Here is an 18,812-nt window from a genome sequence, read left to right as displayed (position 1 = left end):
CACAGAATATGTTCTCAGACATTACGGCAAAGATACAACTGTTGTATTTGATGGCTACCCAGAAGAACCAACAATCAAATCTGATGAGCAAAAACCTAGAGCATCTAAACATTGCTCTATAGAAGTTGCAGTGGGAGAAGAAGTTTACTCAACCTTACCGCAAGCAGATCTCCTTTGCAATAAGCATAACACGACACATCTGATCATTAAGCTTAAGGAAGACCTCCATTCTGCTGGGATAACTATTATAGTTGCTAATGGTGATGCAGATACACCAATTGTCCAAACTGCTTGGTCTTAGAGGATCCAGGTCATAAAGTTGCAGTAGTAGGTGACGACACAGGCTTACTTGTACTTCTTGTATCCCTTTCTAATCCCTCCACGAAAATACTTTACATTAAACCTGGTAAAGCGCACAGTCCCAACAAGGCATATATTGGCAAACTTCAAGACAATGTGGGACACATTAGTCAACATTTGTTGTTCCTCCATGCAGTCACAGGTTGTGACACAGCTATGCATGAGAAGGGGAAAAAGAAGTCATTTAATATCTTGAAGAATAGGCAAGACAAGTTGACACAGTTTCTGTATTTAATAACCCACAGCATCTAAAGATGAAGTGGCCAAAGCTGGTGGAGTTTTCCTCCTAACTGCGTGCGGAACAGTGAAAGCTGACAGATGTCAAACCTTAGATAAATATCGCTTTTATGAGTACAAGAGAACAGTAGCAAAAATGTCAGTCAAATCTGTGTTTAATCTCTCTACATTGCCACCAATAAATGATGCAGTTCGCTTGCCCTCATTTATAGTGTTCTCGCAAGTACAAAATTGGCATGGCAACCATCTCTCTCAAGTCGAATGGGGATGGGAGTCTTGCTGAACTGTACTGAAACCAATACCTTCTGTTAATCCTCCAGCTCCTGATAAACTGTTACACTCAGTCAGCTTTAATTGCCTTAAAGGCTGTCGCCATCAACGTGAATGTAAGAGGGCTGGTTTATTGTGTTCATCCATGTGTGGCCAGTGCCATGGAGTTGGATGTGAAAATTCACAACTATTTGAGAAAGAAGGTGAATTGGATAGTGAGATGATATAAAATTAAAATTTAGTTTTAAGCATGCACATATGCTCAGTTTGTGTGGTATTTACATATGATTAAAAATTTAAATTGATTCGATTTTAATTATTCTCATTAGTACCTTCATGGCACGTTTATTGCCTCTGTATTTAAAATAAATATGCTAGAGTCCTTCACGTATATGTGCATTTCATTTTGTATATTTCTTTGTTAACTCAGTTGAAATATTTTTCTATCTCTTTAGTTTAAGATTTAGGTGTTGGAATAACAGAATATTTACTACACAACTGTACACAAGGTATTTGTATGATGTAGTTCATTAATATAAAAAACTCGTACTTTCGCGTGCATCTTATGTGATTATAGAAAAAAATTTGCACCAGTTCCTCTCACCGTAATTTCCGAGCTCATTAGCAACAATGTATAAAAAGACATTACTGTTCAGTAATTGAGTGGAACGCTAGCAAAGTAAGGCTGTCTTTTAATTAGAAAAACAAAAGTTAATGTTTGATTTGTTTGTCTGGCCATTTCTCGTATTGATTATGTTTATTTACAGTGGTAACTACTTTACTTTTCTAGATATGTGCAAATTTGTATATATATTTGAAAAGAAGATTATTTTTTATATAACTTTTGTTTCGGAACACTTGGTCATACAGATCACCAGTTCTGTGGAAACTGTTTTTGAAAACAAGTTTATAGGATTAGTTTCAATATTTTTATTCTTATTTCATATAAAATGCTTTAATTTTGTAAAACAAACCACTCATTGCTATTAAAATTAAGTTCTGAAAAACTTTTACTCAGTGATGGTTTTGATAAAACCATTATTTTAGGATATATTTAAATTCTAAGTGAATTCCAATTTGGCTGCCATTTTTCAATATGGTGGCTAATGCAAGCGTGGGAGGCTATGGGACTTTGGGTATGTTGTTTATGTTACATATCTCTATATTTTCGCAAAATTTCAGCTTTTATCTAATTATTTCACATCAAAACCCTAGAGCCTCGATGGCCAAGTCGGTTAGAGCAGCAGTCTCAGACTTCTTAGAGGTCTGTGGCGCGGGTGCAAATCCGCAGCCGACTGGTTAGAGAGGCGGACACTTTGCTATACGTGTAGACACCCCGGGATTATGTATGTAATCAACGGATAGGTTTGCTAAAAAGCAAATGGGTGTTGCAGAGTAAAACACACACACACAAAGCCACTCCAACATCTTCTAAAAGCATAACAGACACCTCACACATCTCGACTGTCGACCTAACCGCGCAACGTCTCCTTGCTGCTGGGAGATATGTACAATACCTGTACATACACTACCGGGGTCCAAGTGATGACAAGCAGGGCAGCCAATCGAGACTACAAAGTCTACCCCAAAGCCAAATCAAAGTACTTCAAGAAGAAGGCATCGTACTTACCCCATACAAATGGGAAAAAAGCACGTTAAAAGAAGAAGAATTTCACATCAAAACCCCCTAAAGTTCCTGGGCTAATACGAAACCGGAAAAGCGATTTCTGTCACTGAAGGGGAGAGGGGGATGGGGTGGGGGAGAGGGTAATCGCGAGGGGAAACAAAAGCAAGAATTGAAGGAGATTCCTGGTCCGGGCGGTCTCCCATACTCAATGGACCTTGCTGAGGCTCGTCCGTTGAGCAATAGTAACGAAGTAAAAGGAGCAGTTTCAAAGGTAAATCCCATCTACTACTACTACTACTATTACTACTACTACTACTACTGCTGCTGCTAATCCTCCTCACGCACTGAGGAGCTTTCGTGGGGAGCGCACATTAAATACTGCTTTTTCCTCCGACACTTCCCTGCATAGGCCTGATTCAATTGAAGGTTAGTTCAAAAGACGCGGCTTGGCAATTTGCTCTTTTTAAAAGATAACTGCAATAGTTTTAGCAAAACGCTTTTATCAGAATTACTCTTTTCATATTGAATTTCAAATTATATTGTTATCATTATTGGGCTACTTATACTGTCCACACATCCTTAAAAACCATGCCAAGAGTTTATTCGCTTGATCAGCAAATTTGGAGAGAGTGAAACACCCATGCGTGAGGAAAAAATTTAGGGTGAAATTAATTATGGTTAAATTAATAGATAGAATTCTGAGAATAACCAAGAAACGTGACTGTGTCGCCATCTCACTTAGCTGTTAATATTAAAAACCTTGGCCATTTTTTTTTTTTTCATGCGCGCGCTCGTGCTCAGATCATAATTCTATGTTTGTTCGGTGCAGTGCCTGTTTCTGTCTCTTTATTGCCAAGCTTTATAATTCTTTTCCTACTTACATTTTCCCTCGATTTCTATAAACTTCCATCCTGTAAGTGTCAGGCCTATTTATTTCGTCCTAAAAGCTTTCTTCTTATTTATTTTCCTCTTTCTTAATCCTTTTCAGATCTTAGTTAGATAAGAGAATTAGGTTGTTCGTCATGTTGACTTTCTTATAAAAATCAATATATAAATATAAAACGGAGAAGCTATCTAAAGAAAAAATAAATATATAAATTAATAAATGAAAAAATAAACGGACATGTTTTCAGTTACGCATACGTTATGCCTGCAAAGTTTCCTTAAATGGATTAGAGATAAAATAATTTCGTGGACAATAAGGCTTCCTCCGCTCTGTTCAGGAAACTGAATGGATTAGCTGACATACATACTTTCAGAGGCAGAAGCGATGAATGAAAAGTTACCCTAAGCCAATAGAAGCAGTGAACTGTACACTTCCTTTGGCTCACAGATATTGTTGACATCTATAGGACGAACAGTTTCCTACTTGTGTTCTTATTTCGACTCATGGAAAAACAAAGAGATCCATTTTGAACTTACTTCTGCTGGTTCAAGAGCTGATAATGCCTCAGCGTAGAAACAGAAAGCCAACACCACCAACAGAAGAGACAAGATGCAGATCTTCATTGTGGATAAGGTTTGGTTTTTCTTTAACCGATTTAGGCAGAAGCAAGAAAACCTAAAAAAAAAAAAAAAAAAAAATAGCCAGAATAGTGTTTCATTTTTCTCGATCAATAAAAAAATATATATATTTTCTATTCCTGAACCAAATTTAGGCCCTCTGAAATCAGGGCATTCACTAGACAAAAATTTGTATAGAAGAAGTTTGGTAGAAACGTTCTTGGAAATCCCCAAAACTCTTATGAAAAGATAACGAATGGATGCCATACTTGAAGCATTAATCACCTGTCGCTTAAACTTCTCGTGTTAGGAAATAAATGAGAGAACAAAAGCAAATACAAGATTATGGGACTCAGATCTTCATCCATGATAACAGATGTGATAATGATGATGATGATTATAATAATATAATGATGATGATGTTAATCCTGAAACCTTCAGAGGACTGGAAAAACTGCTCATGAAATAAACAAAGGTAACTGGAGTAGATAAACAACACAGTCTTGAGGTGCCCTCTGTCGGCAAATATTCAATTTATAAAAAGGTGAATCATTTATGTTTTGAAATAATGAGACGAAGCTGAGTGGAGATATCAAATGGACCTTCTGCATTACTGAACTAATTCATCAATGCTTCCAAAAGCTTATAATAAAAATAAGATCCAATCTAAATTCAACAATTTTTTCTAAATCTTTTATTTTCCTAAAAATGAACTAGCGTAAACAGATTAGAAGGTCGTCTGCTGTTTACACGGAACTGCTACGGTCTTTGAATACCCTACTGAATTCAACAAAGAAATTCTAAGCCCTTAGTGTACTACTAACGTTCAACTCAATATAATATATATATATATATATATATATATATATATATATATATATATATATATATATATATATATATATATATATATATATATATATATATATATATATATATATATGTGTGTGTGTGTGTGTGTGTGTATATATATATATATATATATATATATATATATATATATATATATATATATATATATATATATATATATATATATATATATATATATATATATATATATATAAAGGATTGAGGGCAGTGAAACAGACTGGTACATAAAAACATCTTTATTTTTGCCGACGTTTCAAGACAACTAGTCTCATTTTCAAGGCTGCAATAAAAGAATAAATATTGAGAATACATATAAAATATACAAAAATCTCTTTAAAAACATTTGTACATAACCATAGTTTATGCGTTGCTGGGGGTACCAACCTATATAGAAGGGAGAAGGAGGGCGACTGGAATATGGGCGAGTGAAAAGCAAGGAAGATGGTTATGACAGGTAGAGAGGGGTGGAGGAGTTTTGGGCATTCAACAATGGTACTGTCTGTTTAATAATTAACGATTCCAGAATAGAGAGTGCTAGCTCGGAAGAGGCCCTTGTAATGATTTTAAATTGATCGTATTCAATGTAATTACCACATTTTTGGCATGCTCTCTGATATTTGAAAATTCAGGATTACTTAGTTTATTGCCCGTTCGATAGCTCACACCTTTGTGAGAATCGGCGCGAACCTAAGAAGTCTTTGGGTGCAACCCCACGTAAGTTCCTCGAGAATCAGACTGTTTTAACACGAGTGTTTGGAGGAAACCCACTTTTACTGGTTTAGGATCCAACTTTTATAGTAGCTTTTTTTTAATTTTAAACTAAATGCTTTGTCTACTCTTTTTTTATATAGAGCCTTCCATTTATCCTCGAACTGGCATGTTTTTAATAAGGAAATACAATTTTTACATTGTTTTTCACCAACAATTATTTTCCATCAAACTTATTCTTTCAATATGTGCGGAAAATATTAGAGGACAACTTCATGCCAAAGTACAAGATTCCAACTGTTCCCAAACTTGAAGTCTATGCCAGTGTTCCATTTGTACATGATAAAACTTTTAGCCAAAAGCTTTCTCAAATTATTTCTAGGCATTATGGAGCCGTCAAAATTAATCTAATTCCAAAGAATCCTTTGAAAATTGGTTCTTTATTCAGTATTAAAGACCGTTTTAAGCGACCTTATGACGTCTGGGGTAGTATATAAATATGATTGTCCTCGGTGTTCTCGAGGAACTTACGTGGGTTGCACCCAAAGACTTCTTAAGGTTCGCGCCGATTCTCACAAAGGTGTGAGCTATCGAACGGGCAATAAACTAAGTAATCCTGAATTTTCAAATATCAGAGAGCATGCCAAAAAATGTGGTAATTACATTGAATACGATCAATTTAAAATCATTACAAGGGCCTCTTCCGAGCTAGCACTCTCTATTCTGGAATCGTTAATTATCAAACAGACAGTACCATTGTTGAATGCCCAAAACTCCTCCACCCCTCTCTACCTGTCGTAACCGTCTTCCTTGCTTTTCACTTGCCCGTATTCCAGTCGCCCTCCTTCTCCCTTCTATATAGGTTGGTACCCCCAGCAACGCATGAACTATGGTTATGTACAAATGTTTTTAAAGAGATTTTTGTATATTTTATATGTATTCTCAATATTTATTCTTTTATTGCAGCCTTGAAAATGAGACTAGTTGTCTTGAAACGTCGGCAAAAATAAAGATGTTTTTATGTACCAGTCTGTTTCCACTGCCCTCAATCCTTGATATGTCTGACTGATTTGCTGTCCTGCCTGTATCCTATATATATAATATATATATATATATATATATATATATATATATATATATATATATATATATATATATATATATATATATATATATATATATATATATATATATATATATATTTAACTGAATCATGAAAATATGGAACGTGATGAATATAGAAATAAAGACAAAATCCACGAAGGAAAGGAAAACTGGAGTGCTGCAAGACCTTTCGACTGTCGCCCTTTACTTAGCAGACCAGGGACTTATCCCTGTCGCAGGAGGAGGCAACGGCTATTGAATCAACTTATCAGTACCCACTTTTTAGTTTTCTCTGTAAAAGAAAACTATTGTGGTGCGCTAATCCCCAATCGGTGTACCCTTGTCATCGCATTGTTTCAGACCGTAAGAAACTTTTAAAAAATGATTGGTCACATATAGATGACAAAAAAAAAAAATTTCTCAAGAATGCATCAACGTATTGATCTAATTAACTCCGGGAATCTGTGGTAATTTTTTCTAAAAAACGTTTAATTTTTCAGTGTTTCAATTTCAGTTCTCTATGTCCCAGAAATGAAAATTAGTGACCGAAGTTGCATTACTGCAATATCAATATCAATTACACCAAAAATAAACGAAATATAGAATTTAAAAATTTTATGTTTACTTAATTTTTATGTTATTTTCCACTTATTTCGTTTATTTTTCGCGACAGGTAGACATTCAGTACCCCAGTGACGCCACGTTTAAATTTAAAATCAAAACATCCTTTAACTCGGGCCATTCATTATTCAAGCAAAAACAAGAGATTCCACCGGGAAAGAATGCAATATTTTTGAAATTTTAATTGTTGTCATCAATCTGTTCATGAAAAGTGGTTTTATTTTTGCTTTTACAACTAAATTTCCTTCATCAATTTTTAGATTTACCTGAGCTTGTGGTATATCCTCTTCGAATTCATTATATTTACAAACGAAAACACATCGCCAGTAGAGGAGGATGCAGCCAAGGACCCCGAACGAAGCAGGCCGCAAAACTACAGTAGACTTGCGAAAGTTTCTTATGCGTTGTAAATAAAATTTTGCATTTATTTAAACCTATCCAATGAATCGAATTACTACTACCAGTTTTTACATTCCTAAAAACATCAGGAATGAAATAAATATGTTTTGGGAAAAGTCTTTTGTAAATGTCAATAACAACAGGATCCTCTTCATCTTGCTGATCTTAACTCTTCAGTAAATTTTGCTGTGAAAATTGTTTTGAAATTACTATAACTTCTATTTAAAATAAAATGTATTACAAAAAATCTTGTTGCTCTTCCCATTAGTACCAGTACTGGCCGTTCCTGGAGAACTCTTTCCGCCGTCGGCCCGTAAAATACGTATAGAGACCGTCCCTAAATAATAATAATATATATTATATATATATATATATATATATATATATATATATATATATATATATATATATATATGTGTGTGTGTGTATATATATGTATATATATATATATATATATATATATATATATATATATATATATATATATATATAATATATAGATAGATAGATAGGTACTTTCTACAGAGGAGAGTAGGCATGTTTTCTATTAGTATATAAATGTCCAGTCAGATCTAAAAATTAGTTTACATTTTCACGAAAAATATGTTGACCTGCCCTTTAAGAAAATCAAGGGATAATCTACAGGAGCTCTTTATCGCTGAAATTGTTGTGGGAGCTATAAAGAGTGAATAGTGTCATGTCTAAAGGTTTATGAACAAATACGACAGCTGCCTAGATCACTTACGTAAGTAATTTTTTTATATCTTTATTTAAAAAAAATTGAGATGGTATGAAGTTAAGAAATGCGGAAGTGATGTTGTAAAGACATTGACATAAATGAAACCAGAGATGAAAGTTTGCTCTTCGTGTTGAGTGCGCAAAGAACGCTGGAGATAATAGACGGACAAGAGAGGAAAGTCCTAATTGGTCGATTCACTCAGTTCTGTGAACTCAAGTTATGACTCCTATGATTAATGTCGCCAGATACATAAGATACCTTTTCCTGTTTACTTATTTCAAGTGCCTACATACAAATACCTCCATGTCTTACAGGTGGTAATTACCCTCCACATCCTGGCGCTCACAGAGGAAACACGAAGATACTGGAAAAATATAGTGTCAAAGAGGACCAAAGATACTGGGAAAAGTGTATTCAGGTGTAATTTGGACCTTATGCAAAGAGAACACCAGGAAGTTTAATCTTGAACATAATCATGAACAACATAATAATGAACTGGAAAACACTCAGTGGCTAAAATCTGGTCATCTGTTGCGCAAATATGTGCAGACTTACTTGAGCAGTCTAAATCTGTTTCTGATCTAGAACTTAGAATTTTCAAGATATACTTATGGCCTGCTATGTAGACATCCTCTCTCCTATCAGCAATGGGGAATTTTTAGGCAGTGTTATTAAGAAGTAGTCGACGGAGAAGTTTCTCATGCTTCTCTTGTCCTCTTTGCATACATAAAGTCCAAATTACATTTAAAAACACTCTTTGCCGCTACATTTTGCCAGTATCTCCGTGTTTCCTCCTTGAATGCCAGTACGTGGAGGTTATAATTACCACCTATCCACAGCCCTCAGAGAGAGGGTTCCTGCTTTGATGAGAACATTCTAAAGATTGTGAACTCAAGGGTTGACAAGTTCAATCGTCACTTCCTTTCTTTCTTTTCAGTAGCATGTCACGCGAAAATATCAATGAGTAAGATATGTCCTTTGAAAGTTGAGAGTTCGAAGTCAATCTTAGACACTTTATCTTACCCTTCGCCTTTCGGATCCAGAATGCCTTAACTTTCCTTTACTAAAAACCTAAGATACCTTTGTCAGTGAGACTTTATTGTTCGGATCTTTTCTCTTAACGTTACAAAAGTGTACAAATATTACAGTTAATTAAAAATAATGCTCATTGTAGCATGAGTCTTAAAATGGAGAAACAAATCCACAAATATGTAGTCTCACAAATTTTATTTTCAAATATATTTGTACAGTGGATTTGCTTCTCCGATATTAAAATTGTCACAGATAATTAATGTCTATACATACTACGCCATTCCGTACATGTGTGTGTCTGTGCTTAGCCGAAACGTTAGGAGTGAAAATACATTTTTTTTCTTTCATTCCTTCATTTCATAAGAACACATTTTTTTGTGTGTAACAATGATAGTCTGCAGGTATTAAATTCTTCTTTTTGATCCGCCGCCGTCCAGCTCCGGGTCAGCCTCTCTCACCATTTACCCTTATCTGAATTTGAAAGGATCATCGTGAGTATCTTTTCTTTATTTGGGAATCGAACTCCAAATTCGAGGAATTAGTGCTAAGACTACTATCTAAACTACGAGAGAGAGAGAGAGAGAGAGAGAGAGAGAGAGAGAGAGAGAGAGAGAGAGAGAGAGAGAGAGAGAGAGAATTCTTCGCATGACAAAGACATTAGGCAAAGAACTCGTACTCATTTCCATTCATATAAAGATGGATAAAAGGTGTTTTCCTACTAGAGAAAGAGAGAGAGAGAGAGAGAGAGAGAGAGAGAGAGAGAGAGAGAGAGAGAGAGAGAGAGAATTGCTTGTATTCCAAAGAGCCTGACCAAAGATTCGTTCTCATTTGCAGTTGTAGAAAGATGGACAAGGGGTTTTCTCTTACGAGAGAGAGAGAGAGAGATTGTTAGTATGACAAAAGACTAAGCAAAAACTCGTGCTCATCTGCATTTTTAGAAATATTAACAAGAGATTTTGTCATACGAGAGAGAGAGAGAGAGAGAGAGAGAGAGAGAGAGAGTATTGTTTGTTTGACAAAAAAGGTTAAGCAAAATCTCAGGCTAATTTGCAGTTGTAGAAATATGAACAAGAAATTTGTCCTACGAGAGAGAGAGAGAGAGAGAGAGAGAGAGAGAGAGAGAGAGAGAGAGAGAGAGAGAGAGAGAGAGAGAATTGTTACTATGACAAAAAAGGCTAAGCTAAAGCTCATGCTCATTTGCATTTGTAGAAAGATGGACAAGTGATTTGGCGTCTCCTATCGTTTGTGAAGGCCTGTGACTAAAAATGTAACGACAAATTCGCGTGCAATAAAACATGCAAACTAAAACAGACAAATAAAAAAAAAAATTAAAACGCGCTTTTATTAAAATGCACTAAAACTTAAAAAAAAATTTGGGGAAACACCAGGATTTTCTTACAATTAATCCTGTCTACAAAAATAAAAGCGTGGGCTCCAAACATGAAAGGAAATGCTACAAGAAAAGAATTTTTTTTCTCTTGTAGCATTTCCTTCCACGCTTTTATTTTTGCAGACGTGAATAATTGTAAAAAATCCTGGTGTGTCTCAAAAAATTATTTTTTACTTTTTAATACATTTTAATGAAAGCGTGTTCTAAATTTTTTTCTTTTTTTATTTTATACTTTTTAGTTTCGACAGAAGTTGCAACCGTTTATGATTGTAGTTAACAAAATTGAACATGATATCCTGTTGAGCTAAATAAGGTTTGAAAAATCCCTAGTTATAACTTATTTTACCGAGTCAAAGAAGGTATGAAAAATCCGAAGATTTTCATATAAATCCTGAGATACCGGGAGAGGTCACTGTAGGGTCATTAGAGGTCACTGCTGACCTACTGATCATGTAAGGTTGTATTGTCACTGGGACTGAGTAACCACGCAAAATTTCAAGAACATCGGACAAAGGGAACAGGTCGGAAACTGAGTTACAAGTTTTGACCCAAACAGATGCAGAAGTTAAGTTAAACAAAAATATGTAAAAAAACCGTCCTTCCATAACCTCAAACGCATTCCCTATCCCCTTGGGTGGAAAATTACCGTAATTACTGAGGTACACCTTCCAACTATCTGAGAGAGACAGACAGACAGACAGACATAGATTTTTTCTGAGTGTACCTTTCTTTCCGTCTTTCCTGAAATCTATTCCTTTTTTTCGTTAAACCTTGAAATTTATGAAAGGTTTGGTTGGCAATGAAGTTTTCAATCGCTGAAGATGAAAGGTAAATTTCGTTGGGTTGGGGAAACAAATGACAAATTTTAACGGATCTGGGACATGATCAAGGAATTACAGGAATCATTTAACAGTCTTAAAACTGTGGAAGTAAATAACAATATTTCACTGATCTGGGATGCGATCAGAGGAGTACAGGAATCATTAGACAGTCTTACAGCAAGCCACCAGACTCCTTTGAAAGAGGCATTTATCATTTCCTGGCTGCCCAACAACAGAGGGGGGCTGGCGGATTGCAATGTGAGGTCGAGATGACCATTCCCTCTCAAGTGGAAATCGCCCTCTCTCCGACTCAGATGAAGCTCTTGCAACACCCGTAGGCCCATCGGAGGGGACCGGCGGACTCCCAACCTCCCGTCCCTCCTCAGTGCCTTTGGTGGAAGATAGGTCCTCATTGAAGATCACCAGCCCTTATGAGCCTTCCGACCTTATCTCTCCCACCCCCAACCCCCCATGGTGGATGATGATGAGAATGATCATGAGGGAATTGGCGGCTGGCAGACACAAGCCAGTTGAAAAAAGAAAAGATCGCCTTGTTTGTTTGCTGAACCGAACCCCAACAATCGTGAATCACCTCACCCAAAACCTAATAAGAGATGTCACATTGTTATTCACAATTTGCGCTTATCGATGAAGCTAGACGCCATAGTCGAGAGAATCAAGTTTCTCACAGGCTCTGACTCTCTTATCATCCACGATCTCCCATGCAAAGTTAGACATAAAGTGACTTACATGATTACCTGCCTACTTCAACACCTCGATGTTATTAAAGACAAGAATTTCGGTCCTTATATAAAAGTTTCAAGATATAACCTAATCCGGGTTACTTACTTACACCCCATGTAGGCGTATGGGCGCAGGCCCGCTGTCTGCTGCAAGTGCCAGCCAGCCTCTCACAGCAAGTGACTGCGCACCCCAGCGAGCCAACCCGCCATCCACCCAAATGATCATCTCATTCATTTCCCAACTTCGTGAGTAGCCATGGATACATTAGATAATTTCATGGAATATTTTTGGCCTCAAGCAGAACATTCCTCTCCTAAACAGATTCTGCATAAACTTCAAAGGCATCATTGCATTACAATTAATGCTCCTATGGCCACATGACCTTGTCATCCGCAATTCAGTGCATGAAGACTTCAGAGCTTTCTCGACCTCATTGATGCAAGTTACAGATCACATAGTAACCGGTCGCCCGAAAGGGGGCCTTTCTTCCCTGTGGCATAGATTTTTAGACAATATAGTGAATATGGTGACCTATAGGAGACATAGATTGCTGGGGCTTCAGGTGACAGTAGGGGACTCTAAGATTCTAATAATTAATGTTTATATGCCCTGGGAATTTAACAATAATTTTGATCAATAATGCATGATCCTACGTGAATTGCACAGCATTAGTCACGATTCCACTGCTAATCATATTCGTACAATTGGGGACCGTAATTTTCATTCCACAAAACAGTTTTATAACGAACTTACTCGCTTCTGTCAAAATCACGCTCTCCAAATTAGCCTTGTAATGCTCCTCCCTCCATCTTCCTATACCTATATACAAACTAGAACAGACACAACTACAACCTCCTGGCCGGACCACTGCATCACGCCTACACACCTTCATGATTCAGTTGTGACCTGCAGCATTCGCTACGACATTGCAACGGGCCACGATCATATCCCCTTAGGTGTCATTCAATACCTTATCCCTCCCCACCGTGAACCCCTTAACAGATCGCCTATCTGCTGTTAACTGGGACTTTAAAAACAACCAGAAAACAAGATTCTTTAGAGTGGCCATGTAGGTTGCGGTGAATAGTTAACCGGCAACGAGTTACTTTGCACTAACCCAAAATTTAGAAATGACCACCGCAGGAGAGATCTGAAAGAATCCTATTCACATATAATATCCTCTATGCTTGCCTCCGATCAAGACTCCCGAAGGGAAGTAAATAACCCTCTTACTGATAATATTAAATTTCATTTAGCCGATCGTAACATCAGCGATGCCATAAACAACTTGCCCAATAATAAATCGCCCGGCTGCGATGGTCATACGTGCATAATTCACCAGTTTCTCCCAGACTCCCTACTCTTAGTTCACTTAATACCATTAATCAAGAACAAGCTAACGGATGCAGCTGACCCTGGCAATTATCGCCCAGTTGTAATTACTACAATTGCGTCAAAGATACTTGCGACGGTTCTTCTAGTGAGACTTCTCCCCTTTCTACACACTACTGACAACCAGTTCGGATTGAAAGCAAACCACTCAACCAACATGCGCATCTACATCCTGAAAGAATTGTTGAACTATTACTTATCATCAGCCTATCCTGTTTTCTTATGTTTTGTAGATGTGAGAAAAGCATTTGACCGAGTAAACTACCTGAAGCTACACAAAAGAGGAAAACCTTTATGCTTAATAGGCATTTTATATTGCTGGTTCTCCACACAGCAATTCTGTGCCAAATGGGGTAACATATTAGCGTATAACTTCAGCTCCTTAAACGGGCTCCGGCAAGGGGGCACTCTCTCTCCATACCTGTTTAATACATACACAGATGCCCTGAATGTCAAACTGAACTCACTTCCAATCGGATGCACTATCAACGAAACAACAATAAACAACCTCTGTTACATCGACGATATGGTTCTGATTTCCCCATCAGTGCAAGGTCTCCAGCGACTCATCGACACTTGCTGCAGATATGCAGAGGAATTTGATATCCTATACAACGAAACCAAGACCCAGTGTATGTCGCTGCTCCCGAGATCGCTTAAGCACATTGAAGAACCACTAATTTTCCTCGGGAATCATCGTCTGGAATCCGTGCATGAATTTCCGTATTTGGGCCACGCCATCACGGAAGACCTAAAAATTACGGCAGACATAGAACAGAGGCTTCGTAAACTATGTGCAACTGGCAACAAGACTGCGAGGAGGTTTGGCCTTCTGTCGCCGAGGCACGAAACTGCTGCTCTTCTGCTCGCACTGATACAGCATATATGGGCATTCCCTTTGGACGAACTACAGTATACCAGAGAGACCATGAGACTTATCACCGTTGTACACAATGACATTCTGAGACGCCTCCCCAACACACCCGCTACCACTCTGCCACGCAGATGTTTATAGAAAACCTAGATAATCGAAACATCACTGTTAGGCGAACAATGTCCAGTCTGATCAGCCGACTGGGAAACAGCAGTAATTCGCTTATACGATGCATCCTAAGCAATGAGACAAGATCTAAAATGTGGGAAAGGCGGAATAATGATGAGTCTGTTCCATAAATGGCTTTATCTGCCTTCACATTGGGGTGACCTGAGTTGCTGTGCATACTTATTCTCTATTTTTGCCATTTTAAGTGTCAGCTGCAGAATCGGTTATTATTATTATTATTATTATTATTATTATTATTATTATTGTTATTATTATTTATTATTATTGTTGTTGTACAATATTTCTGTGTTTATTATATGACTATTTTTATTATTATTATTATTGAGATTTGCTTTTTTTCACCTTTCTTATTTAGCCCTCTGGACCTGACTTCTGTAACCGCCTAAGGAACCCAGCTGGAAATTATTTGTATGCAATCTGTTTTAAATTGTTATAATGTTTTTATATTTTTGCTATTTTTTCACTATTAGTACTGTCATGACCATTATTATAATTACTATTTCTACTACTACTTCAGCAACTGTTTGGATATTTCCAATTATGATTTTTATCATTTTATCTCGCGTATCTACATTGTGTGTATTGTATTGTGTCTACTTTGTTTATACCATGTATAAGGCCCTGAGCAGAAATAAAGAATATTATTATTATATTATTATTATGCTGTTTAAATTTCAAGTAAGACCTTGACCTTACTAGGTACATTGCGTTCCTTAGTGGAGTATGCAAGTCAAGTATGAAGTCTCTTCCTTGTATAGTTCAAAAAATAATGCCAAAGTTAATTCCTATTTGAACTTTGACCTCAAATGTATCTCAAAACTGAAATTGCTTTTGCCAACCACGAAGACCGTCGTTTGAGTATTTACCTTTTTTTTTTATCTACCCATACAGACAGGCAGACTCAACCAAATATTAAGCCCATATGTGTGAGATAATAAAAACTTCCTCATCCACGAAGTGAAACTATAATAAAATATCAACAATATTTTGATAAAAAAAAACCGCAAAAACAGAACAAGAAAATCCGCAAATGCTCTTGGGATTCGCAACATAAGTGACCACCACCTCCCCCCACCCCCTCAAATCCCACCTTCTATTTACGGAAATGTTATTTGCATGAAATGTGGAATTTTCCTTTCACAAAGAAACTGGTCATTTTCCTTTTCATGTTAAATCTTACTCCAGTGTCAGGATTCGTTTGGGCCCGGGTGAAGGAGGAGCCACACAAATGAATTCATTCTCTAACGTTACCCACATGATGCAGCAGTTGCCTCTTCTTTTCAAAATGTCGCTTATGGATTTTTTTTCATGGACAAACACACACAGGCACACATATACACAATCTCTCCCTTTCTTGCCCTCTCTGAAATCTCTCTCTCTTTCTCCAGCTGGTTTGTTTAGCTGTGGGTTTGTTAGTTTTATTTTACATTCTTTGATGCTTTTCCCGTCCTTACTAAATATTTTTTTTTTCAGTTTCCTTAGCATCCATCCATTTATTTCATTCGTCCTTTTTGTAATTTCGAAAGAGTTGAGATTAAAATCGAGAGCGAGTCACTCGCCTCACCTTCTGACAATAAGCCATCCTTGAAAAAAAGACAGTGATGGATTGCTTCAACTTAATTGTTAAGAAATTACTCCTTATATAATAACTGGGATTCTTGTTATTGCACAAGTTTTCTTGGTGATTAAATCAACGTTGGCGGGATAGTTTGCAAATCGATTAAATAAAGGACAGATAAGTGTGGTTTAAGTATATATATTTTATTTTTTAAATTTTCATTAAGAAACGGAAACATCATCACAGTTATAGATAGTAACTACACTAGTCTTCGCTAAATTTGACAGAGAGAGAGAGAGAGAAAGAGAGAGACAAGGCACGCACGAATAATTTGTATGTGACTGATTACTTTGGCCTTCTTAGAACAAATGCAAGACAGAGAACTGCTGGGTGGTTTAAGCACTTGCATGAGACCCAGGAGGTAGAAAACTGGAGATGACTGGAGATTTGTGGAAGATTAAGCTCAGGAAAGACCTGACTTGGTGAAATTCCACAGAGGACCTTCGCTTCTTGTGGTGTTGGTGGTTATGGGGAATGCCACAATTTCTTTCGAAAGTACAGAACCTTCTTGTGACCTAACCTTTCATCAGATTTCTCCGACAAAATATTTAGACATAATATCTCCCTACTTTCAGGCCACAAATGCTTACTCAGTTGCATCTCATTTGCAGCTTTTTGTTTTGAAACACCCACGAGTGTCAGGAGTATATGCACTGATGTCTACATGTATTTGGATGTTTCATTGTAAATTCTATGGTGCTGTTGCATCACTCTGCTAAACATCTTTCTTCTTCTTTCCAGATCGTTGAGGACAGCGGCTGGGGCTGGGACCACTTTGGCATCCGGTCGACTGGAGCATCCGGTCAGCTCTATGCCCTGAGGACACTGGATTATGAGGACGATACCCATCGCCAGGGATTCAAGTTCATGGTCCAGGTCACTGATCGGGTAAGTGAATGGTCACAACTTTCTGCCTCCATTGCAAGTATACTGATATTTAGTTTTTCATGTGGAATGAGTTTCTAACCACGAGAGCCTAACCACTGTGTCAGGTGCATGGACCTTGTAGCCATAGGTATAAGTATATACATTAAGTCTTTCTTTAATAATAATAAGTAAAGGTAATATTTAATAATAAAATAATAATAGATAAGTTGAATTAAAGAAAAGGTTAAGTAAGATATGTAACTCGCAAAAAATTTGGAAGTAAAGAAGAAACAACTTATTGCGCAAAAAATTTTCAACGTACAGCGCAACGGGCAACCCAGACGCAGTTTCTAGAAAGCCCTCTGTAATGAATGGTGACATGATAAAAATAGTTGATTACTAGAAAAGTCATTCATCAGGGCTGATACGGTACTCAGGAAGTATTACAAAATATAAATGCTTACAGATAACGACATGACAGTAATTACAATGGATTAAGTACAAATGAGTTAAAAAATGACAAATTTGTATTAAAACAAGTAAAAATACTGTACATTAAGAAAATAATTTGAATTACAGCTGTAAAAAATATACATTTTATCAGGTTTCTGAGAAGGCACATAATTGCTAAGGAATAGTATGTGGTATAATTTGGTAATTTATACCATGTTGAAACATAAGTTCCAAATAAATAAGGAATAGTACGTGGTGCAATTTGTTAATTTATACCATGTTGGAACATAAGTTCCAGATAATTACTTAACTGAATGAACTACATTTAGATGAAGTTAACACATCAAATTTTGTACAAATTTTATAAAAAAATTTAGAAATACCAGTTTTAATGATGCTAACAGGTAGCTGCAGAATGAGATGCACTACAAATTAGTTTATGTAGAATATGATTTAATATGTCCATGTCTATTGACTATCTGGAGCAAGCAATTTTTGGATGAGATGTCAAAACCCTTTTCAGTACACCAGATTGTAGAAAATGCTTAAGGAGGTCAACTTCACTAAGTCTGTCTCCCTGTGGCCTGTCATGAGTAATCACTTCACACTCCATGAGGTCATGACTTAGAGTGTGCTTCCTTAACTCGCCACATAGTTTGCAGTTTGTGTCTGATGGTCTGACAGCTGGCAGTGCCTCCCAAAGCTGTCGGCTCTGCATCATTAGTCTTCTATACGTTGTTTGCTCTCGTCTGCTCTCCAGTCCGCAATGTTTTTAATTGAGCAATTTCAAGTATTTCCTTAATGAGTGAGTTTCTTTGAGCCTCTCTATTGTCTCATTGATGCATTAATTCCTTGAATCCTGTTCTGAACATATACAGAGATGGTGACAATTTATAGTCTAGTCTCTCAAAGAATTGTTTAAAAAAAAAAATAGAATACACGAAGGGCTCATTGAACCAATGTTGATTGGCAGTGAAAGAACCAGGGAAGA

At 36.7% G+C, this 18,812-nt stretch overlaps 1 protein-coding gene across 1 annotated transcript in view; it reads left to right on the top strand.

Moving 5' to 3' along the window:
• LOC136843755 (putative neural-cadherin 2) overlaps positions 1-18,812 on the top strand; it is a 304,092-nt gene that overhangs the window by 237,703 nt on the left and 47,577 nt on the right. The window contains 1 exon segment of the mRNA XM_067112419.1: positions 17,243-17,389. Coding sequence (XP_066968520.1) covers positions 17,243-17,389 — 147 coding nt within the window.

The sequence above is a fragment of the Macrobrachium rosenbergii genome, chromosome 12 (genome assembly GCF_040412425.1).
Source record: "Macrobrachium rosenbergii isolate ZJJX-2024 chromosome 12, ASM4041242v1, whole genome shotgun sequence".
Taxonomy (NCBI): Eukaryota; Metazoa; Arthropoda; class Malacostraca; order Decapoda; family Palaemonidae; genus Macrobrachium; species Macrobrachium rosenbergii.
This window is presented reverse-complemented; position numbering and strand designations above follow the sequence as displayed.